Source organism: Rhododendron vialii, chromosome 6a (assembly GCF_030253575.1).
Source record: "Rhododendron vialii isolate Sample 1 chromosome 6a, ASM3025357v1".
Taxonomy (NCBI): domain Eukaryota; kingdom Viridiplantae; phylum Streptophyta; class Magnoliopsida; order Ericales; family Ericaceae; genus Rhododendron; species Rhododendron vialii.
Genome location: NC_080562.1, coordinates 3,473,190 through 3,482,333, shown reverse-complemented (window position 1 = coordinate 3,482,333; position 9,144 = coordinate 3,473,190). Strand labels below are relative to the sequence as shown.

Below are 9,144 nucleotides of genomic sequence, written 5' to 3'. Positions count from 1 at the left end.
AATTCATAAGAAGTAGGAAAAGAAAGTGACAGGTGTGCTATTGATAAAGAAAGGAACGAAAAGTAAAAAGTAAAAAGTTATTGTTGGAGTACCGGAGAGTTAAAAAAGAATTCTGAGAAGTTGCAGATACCGAAGGAAATGAGGTTAAAAGGAAAACTTAGGTTAGCAATTGGGGAGAAGAACGGAGGAAGTTGTGCACGTAGTGGGGTATATCTGTTTGTAGGTGATTTTTTTTTTTTTTTTGCTTAAATGTCTAATATATCTTTATAATTAACTTTTTTGTTTTGTGTGTTTTTTTTTTTAAGAGGGTATTTATGGGAAATGAAAATACATGACATGGGCGGGGGCGACAATAACGTGGTGCTCCCCCTTTATATATTAGAATAGATTTTCTTTTTTCTATATTTACAAAATAATAAGTGCTCCTATCTATTTTTTCTTATATCACCACGAGAAAGCCGTGGAAGAAGCAAAAGAGGGGCTGAAAATGCGCTGGCCGGTTGCTAAAATACGTTTAGGGTCGAACTCCGCCTTCCTTTGCTGGAAGAGGGCCCATTTGTCCCGCCCAAAGTGGTCCACCCACTCTGATTGCGTGGTGTAGTGGGGCAAGTACTGCTTGACGTTCATTTGCGCATCGCGACAGAACCTTAAAATTTGACGGTTCTGATTGCTCAGATGCTCCAGCGTCTGCGTCTCGTCCCCTGTATCCAATGCTGACCTCAGGAGCGCCACCAGGTAAAACACGTCCTCTTCCGGCGTTACCACTGAACTCCTCTCATCCCACCTGCACGTACATACAACCCCATAAATATTTGTTCAAACTCTATTTTTCTCCCAACTTTTTTTTTCTCCATATTATTAACATAAATTATTGTTTTTTATATTCATGAAAAAGACAAAAAGAACCAGAAGAAATCATTTTGGGGTAGTGTGTTTTTTTTTTTTTTTTGGATGTATGCCTGAGAGTTTGTGGAGTACTGTGTGAGTGGGCACGGTGGTTGGGATTTTGATGCTATTTTTCTTGAACTAGGAGTGGTGGGGAGTACCTTTTTTTATTCTTTTGGAACTAATTTTGTGAAACAAAGATATGGCTATCATCCCACCAAAGGGGCCCGAGAAATTTTTCAGTGTCGGATGAGTATCACGTTATTCGATTGATGTGGTGTCCGAGCGGACACATGCGAATCGTTCAAAAGTATATTGAAAGGTCGAAATTAAAACATTCTCTCTCCTCTTACTCCCACACTCTTTCTCTCTTCAAATCCGAGCTGTTCAAAATCAAAATGGACGGTCCGGATGCACCTCCCGCTCGGCACTGAAAAATTTCTCAAGGGGCCCTATCTGGAAGATCTCCTGACATGAGAATCTTCCCCCAGCTGGACCATCTCCACCGTCCGATATGTTGGCCATTATCCCATCAAACATGATGTTTAGGTGGCATCCTGACTGGCCAAATATTGGATTCATCTGCATATGCTATGCTGAGAAATCTTTACGTGCAAATAGAGTATAATCCACGTGATACCTGAGCATGTATTGGAGCCGTCCAAACGTGTTTTGAGCGGTCACATTTAGAGGACGAGAAAGAGGAGAGAGAGTGGTCGGATCTAGACCGTCCAAATGAGTTTGGACGGCTCAGATGCGCGCTGGGTACCGCCATGTAGTATCCAATTTGCACCCAAAAACTTCTTGTCTATGCTTTATTATTTTTCCAAACAAATTGAATTCATGTATCTATTGTCCTTTGAAAATTTATAAGTGGTTCCTAAGGCACCACGTGACGCTCTCTCCAAAGTTTTTATGAGATTTTTGACCAAGTAAGAAAAATCCCATAGAAATATAATGAGTGTTGGAAATCAAGTAGAGGTACCATGATCACTAAATAATTAGTCGTTGTTCAATCATAAGGTCTCTAACTTTGAGAATTTGATTATTCAAAACAAAAAACAATGACTTTTGGAGAATTTGAATGTTTCATCATTTTGTTAACGTGCAATTAACATTGTCTAAGAAACACACAGGTGACATGAGAAAGCTTACTTGTTTTTGTTCATGGGGTAGATGAGAATAGGCCCACTTGTCTTTTTGCCCAAAATACCCTTGAAAACCCCTCTATCGAAGTCAGCAATTCTTGATTTCGGTACGAAGAGGTTCAGCCACGGGTGCGGCACCTCCCACAAGCCCTTGGACCGGAGCTTCAACTCCGCCGTGTGAACCCGGTCCAAGAAATCTATGTAAGGCACGTCAGTGGTGAACACTGACGCCGGTATGAAGTTCAGCTTTCCCATGAGAGACTCCACTTCCTGCACAAAACCGACTCATTATTTTCAAAAAAAACTTTCTTACTAAATCGAGGGTATTGATGTGAATGTACAATACTACCATTTCATTGATTCACCTTTTTGCATATAAATCGATAACGCTACTATACACGAACAAGAACGAAAAAAACAACAGAGTGTTTGTGGTGAAAAGAGAGTACAAATTTTTTTTATCAAAAAAGATCATCAAAAGTACAAAAAAACAGCAAGGGTATTGATGTGAATTTACAATACTACCCTTTCATTGATTCACCTTTTTTGCATATAAATCGACAACGCAGTAACTATACACGAACAAGAACGAAAAAAACAAAAAGAGTGTTTGTGATGAAAAGAGAGTACAAATTCTTTTTTCAAAAAAGATCATCAAAAGTACAAAAAAACAGCAACCAAAGCAGTTCCTTTGTCTGGACAACTTTAATTTAACACTATCTTAAAAGTTAAACTAATCAAATCCAAGCAACATTATTAGCCACAAATAATTGGAGGGGGGGAGACAACTTAGGTTAAGTTAATAATATAATTAAACTATTGTTACAAGTCTTCGTTTCAATCTGAGGATCAGATAGAATGATAGATCACATAAGATCTCTCCTGTGTTTTTCTATTGTTATGTTCTATTGTATATAACCTAATCACTCGCATTATTATAAGATAAAACATGACAGTGAGAGAGTAATCACAATCATTTACTCTAGAAGTATACTAATTAAGTTTGTAACAATAAAATAAATCAAAAAAATTCTGATTTTCGATTTGTTGGAAGATATTAGAAGATATTGTGACAGAGATGGCAGTGGAAATAATGGACTAACCCTTGAGAAGAAAGGTTTAAACTATTGATTTTAAGAGTTCTGATGTGTTTTGATAGCAACTTGATAGAGAAGAAAATGACTTCAATTCTTATGGTCTGTATACAAAACTAAGCTTAATAAATTACAAGAAATTTGCAATTAAGCTATAGTAATCTTAAAAGCTACTCCCTCCCTCCCTCCGTCTATTTTCATTGTTCATTTTTGAATTGTGTGCCATTTTTAATTACTTATATCTTTCAATCTATAATGTTTTTCATAATTTTGAAACTTTATATAAAAGAACTAATCGAAATCTATCAAATAAAATACATATTGTATATTTTTCAAGATCCACACTAAAAAAAATAAACAAAAGACATAAAAGAGACAAACGGAATAATGGACAATAAAAATGAGACGGAGAGAGTAATTTTTTTTTTTTTTGGGGTAAGTATCTTAAGGCTAATTGTCCACAACGTATGATCTTGCTTTCTTTCTATCAAAGAATCACATAGACTGCGTTTGGTTTTTATCCAAAAACCATTTTTGGAGACCATTCTCTAAAACCCCATTATTATTTTTTTCTTCCTCTCCTCTTTAATTTTTAACATATTGAGAGCCTATTTTAACTTCTTCTTCTTTTTTTTTTTTTAAGCATCTATTTTAACTTTGTCAAGTTGGAAATACTTGCATCAGTAAATAAGGGGATTTTAAAAGAACTGTTTTTCAAGGAAGAGTTAGGAAAAATTGTTTTAAAATCCGCACCGTCAAAAACACTTTTGGACGCGGTGGGAGAAGGCAAGGCTTTCTGGGATTTCAAGTACCGAACTGAATGGAAGCAATAAAATACATACCAAGTACATAATAAAACCTGGTCCAACAAGAGCTGCAACAAACAGACAAACCGGAATAATATTCCAAAACAGACAAACCGATCGAGATAATATTCGAGCCACAGCTTGCAAAGTTTAGTCGTGTTATGGGTGAGACAGATGCTTGACCGGAAAATGGTTCATTAATTAGCCGCGGCGCCTAACAAGATTTGTCTAAACTCTAGCCATTACCCATCCCCACCTAACTTGAACAATGTTTTATGTTTTGAGAGAGAAGTTATTATTATGGTCCCAAATATTCTTCAATTGATCGATTCGACGCCCACATGTGATTTGGTCAACTGAGAGACACTATTAAAATGCGATTGACCCACATGGTACATGTGATTTTTTTAAGACACAGAAGAAGAAGAAGAAGAAGAAAACTTCCATTTTGGCTGTGCAAAGGTTTAAAATATACTCCAAATATGGCACACCCCATGTAATATACTCCGATATCCTCGTGGCGTTATTAATACTTTTGTTGTGATTAAACGTCAATAACAATTGGTGAAATAATGAAATACTAGTAGAAATGAATTTTTGATGTTACTCTTTTATCCAATTACACTCCTTTATTCGCTTCGTTTGTCAAAGTCGTCGAAATACCCATTTTCTACGTTGTATACTCCTTTTTAATTTTTCTTTCGTCGAACTACCTTGTCAAAGCTTTATCTCATTTCACCGAACGATGACTAAAAACGGAGTGGACTATGTCACTAAGACACGAATAGAGTGCAGTGCGAAAAGCATTTCAGATAATTTTATGGATTGTTGAACAAATGGACGTGGTTATACCTGATCGAGAGAACCGGCGCTCGATTCGTCGTAGTTCCTGGTAATTTCCAAGCAATACAAAACACCACCATTGGCAGCACCAAGTGACGAGATCTTAACCGGGTTACTAGGAGAGAAAAACGACGAGCGCCAGTTGTTTACAAGTCCTTTGTCCACAATAACAGAACCCTCCACGTAGTCGAATTTCTTTGACGCCGGTTTCCCGTGGAGGGAGATGAGGTATTCTTGGTCGTGTGTAAAATCCGAGAAATTCGAATACAGCACTCGGATCCATCTCACCTGTAAAATAGATTGTTTGTTATTTTTTTGGGAAAAAAAAAATAAATAATGAATGAGAACCATAAAAACAAAAGATCGAGAAAGAGACATGTTAAAGAGGCAAGAAAGAAGACGTCAACAACACTGCCAGCTTTGGAACAGCCGATTGAATGGGAATGAGGTTTAAAAGTTCCAATGGACCCCAATTGATCCCCACTACCTATGTCATGCCCTACTTTCTTGCTTTTTTTGTCGATCGGAACATCCGATCGGGCTAACTTACGCATATGGTCGCACCGCGACTAATAATGTTCTCTTCGGTCCAGTTAAAAGTGTGTCCGCACCAAGATTAAGAATTCACAAAAAGCTATATATTTTTATGTCTAACTCCACAAATCGAACCCTATCAAATGTGTAAGGGGGAGAACCTTCGACCAACCGGACTCACACTTGTGCTACTTTCTTGCTTTTTTCGAACATACATATGTATAGCCTTAGCATGTCTCCACCCTGGCCATAGCCAATTCCAAATATTTTCAGTACTGGATTATTATTCACAAACTCGTTTGCTACTTAATATTTTTGCTACTAATATTTTACCCTTCCCCACAATACTTTGTCCCATATAATCTGCTCTTTTTTTTACTTTTTTAATGTGGTAAATTATTTGTCCATTTTGAAATATAGGGTATAAACAAATACTCCACTCATGAAATTTTTCTGAGGTGACAAGCTTAATTTAAGTTGAAGGTCATTTTTTAGAAATAAAATCCACACGCCCGTTTGATAAACTATTCAAGTTGGTTTAACAACTGTTACCCAATACCCATGATTTTGTAAAGTGCAATGATTAAACTCGATTCTTTTAATAAATCTTTCAACTTATTCAAACAAATTAGTTGGGAATGATAATTAACAATTTTATCTGCGAGGGAGAAAGAGAGGAGCAAAGTGAATTTACCATTTTTGGAGCAGGCTCAAGAGCAATTCTAGCCCTAGTAATTATCCCAAATTGACCTAGCCCACCAAGAACAGCATGGAAGAGTTCTGCGTTTTGTTCCTCTGAACATGTCAAGAGCTCACCCTTCCCTGCTTTAGTCAAACAAAACTATATCAGAAAACCAACCTAAATCTTTTTTAAAACAAACAAATTTTCGAGTAATCCTACCGACACAATTTAAAAGCACCGACTCCGAAAATAACTGTGTCCGGAGCAATACGATGCAGTATGCACGGGTACGAGTGTTAGGACATAGCTGTGGCCGAAACTGTGTTTTAAAGTTGTGTTCGTAGACTTTTCGAAAGCTAAATAAATTACAGGATTCAAGGAACAAACCTGTGACAACATCAACCTCATGCACATTGCTAATCTGAGGGCCATGATTAAAAGCTTGACCACTGATCCCAGCATTTGATAAGGTACCACCCACCGAAAGGTACAAGTAATCGGTCCACGACAGGGGTGCGAGTCCATGCTCCAGCGTGCGCCTCAGCACATCTATCCATAGCTCCCCGCCCCACGCGTCCACGTACCTCTCCTTCTCCGAAACCCTAGGCCCGGCCGGCTTGATCCGCCGCGTGCCTCCTGAGCCGCCGCCGCCGCTCATGTCTATCACCACACCATTGGATGTCTGAGACTGCCCGTTAATCGAATGCCCGTGGCCTCTGGCCGAGACCGTGAACCCCTCAGCCGACTGGTAAGCCGCTCGAACGAGCCTGGCTACGTCGTCGGCCGAAGCCGGGCGGAGAACCGCCAACGGCTCGACCCGGTGCAGTCCGCCGAAATCGCGAGAAGCTGATTCGACGTGGGAGGGATCGACGGTAAGCTGACCGTCAACAACGAGCCGGAGCAGCTCCGTCGGGTTCAACGTCAACCCGACGGTCACTATCAATCGGCATATAGCAAGCGTTAAAAGAAATCTACTGGCCATAATATGGTTTACTTGTTTTTCGCTGCGGTTATAAATTTGAGATCGGATGAGTGTTTTTTTTTATAGAGGGGGGAAATTGATGGCGGTGAAGGATAAGGAAAGTGCGCACACCGGCGGAGAGAACCAGTGGGCGATTATGGGAAGGGGAACAAAATCTTGTGGCAGCAGCGTGGGGCTAACGTAAGCCGGATTGCGCTTTAAAGATTTACACTACGCAACATGCACAGATTCGCTAACTCCCCCAAAATCAATCTTTCTCTGTCTCTCTCTCTCTCTCTCTCTCAGCTTTTCATCACGTTATCAGATAAGTGTTGGGTAACGAGGAAATATGCAGTGAAATCTTGAGGAAATATGATGGGTTCCTTCTATCTCTCTCTCTCTCTCTCTCTCTCTGAAATCTGACTGAAATCTTGGTTCTCTCTCTCTAGGTAAAGAATAAAGTTACAGGGGGACTGATTTTCTTGAAACTGTAAAGACTGTATTTTGTGTTTTCGTGTCTAGGATATGAGATACAGGTCCTGAATTTATAGGACAGTGGGACTTTTAGGAGGGGGAGGGGGAGGGGGGGGGTCGGGATGAGTCACGTGCGAGGGGGGATGAGAGACACGTGACAGAAGGGAAGGGGGGTAAGGTGGGGGACCCACTGGAGGATACGGAGGATCTATGTGGGGACACGAGCTAGCGTAAGTTCACGTGAGACTGCGGGAATACCCTTCTTTCAACCAATAAAGATTCTCTCTCTCTCCATGTACATATCGAACGTATTGTACTGTTTAATTACCAACCAGATGTCGAAGACAGAGTTCATACAACTAATCATGGGGTCATAAAGAAGTACTAGAGAAAATGTAGTCAGGCCAGGCCCGGCCCCGAGTTTTGAGGGTAAAGAGAGATTTAAAAATGGGACCTCTTCTATTTGTTCACATATTTACTTTCGACATAAGATGCAAGATCTCATTTTAGTTGAAATATCTCCTCGCGCTTGATGTCTTCGTGCAAAGTTCAAAGAGAAAATGATGGTCTATAACGTATTTTGATAATTAATATCTGTAAATAATATTTTTAATATTAACAAATGTTCTCAGCATGTTCTTGGTGGATATTAATTATCAAAACGCGTCATTGACCGTCATTTTCCCAAGTTCAAATCCGTTTATCCAAAAAAGTGTATGAAGCAAGTCTTGAACGCATGACCTTGTGGGTAAAACAAACTTATCTTACCACCATACCACAATTGCCTATTAACTAAATATACATTTTAAAATTTAATGTGTTTAGCCATTTGGGGACCTTGTAATTGGGGCGAGAACTAAAGACCCTAAGCGGTTGACTCGTGGGTCTATATCCAAAGCCGGCCTTGAATGTAGTTAAATACACCTTGTGGGTAAAACAAGCATATCTAACCACCATATCACAATTACCTATTAACTAAATATTCGACATTTTAACATTTAATGTGTTCAGCCATTGGGGGACCTTGTAATTGGGGCGAGAACTAGAGACCCTAAGCGGTCAACTGGTTGGTCTATGCCCAAAGCCGGCCTTGAATATAGTTAAATACACATTTGTTCTAAGTCACACAAAACATGTTCGCATACATGAACGGAATGGCGAGCGGCGAACATGAGCATGAAAGCGTATCTCTAAAACTCTTAGAACTACTTAAATATGCAGGAGCGGAAATAAAAAATACGAGTGCAGAGAACAGATTTAAAGTGGGAGCGAGGGATTCTACTTAAGGATTATGTGACTAAGAGGTTGTTCTTTTAAAAAAGCCATTGGCTTTCCCATAAAAAATGAGCCAAATAAACCCACATAAAAACAAAAATAAGCCAATAAACCATTTTTTTCGTCTTTATTCAAAAAATATTGGATTTCGATCAAAATTTTATACTTTTTAGATTTCTCTCGTAATGAGGATGCAATAATCTCCAAAAAAATGAGGATAAGCCAAGTAATACGAAAAAAATTTGAATAAGGACAAAAAATAAACCACTATGGCTTATTTGTCCAAACACCCCCTAATTAGCCAGTCTAATGCAATACTGCACGCAACGGAATAGTACAACGGAAATCTAGCATAAGATTACAGTGTGTTATTTATTCCGTAACAACCGTTCATAATAGTATAATACTGTATTAGAGTAGATTAGAGTGTGTCATTTATTCC

The 9,144-nt window shown here is 39.0% G+C and overlaps 1 protein-coding gene across 1 annotated transcript; it reads right to left on the bottom strand.

The window, feature by feature from the left end:
• Positions 1–328: 328 nt before the first annotated feature.
• On the bottom strand, positions 329–7,486 carry LOC131330979 (cytokinin dehydrogenase 5). The gene is made up of 5 exons (XM_058364767.1): positions 6,380–7,486; positions 6,005–6,132; positions 4,786–5,064; positions 2,041–2,303; positions 329–784 (listed from the first exon to the last, which is right to left on the bottom strand). Exons 1-5 carry the CDS (start codon positions 6,972–6,974, stop codon positions 445–447), a joined length of 1,605 nt encoding a protein of 534 aa, XP_058220750.1. The 5' UTR covers positions 6,975–7,486; the 3' UTR covers positions 329–444.
• Positions 7,487–9,144: the final 1,658 nt, after the last annotated feature.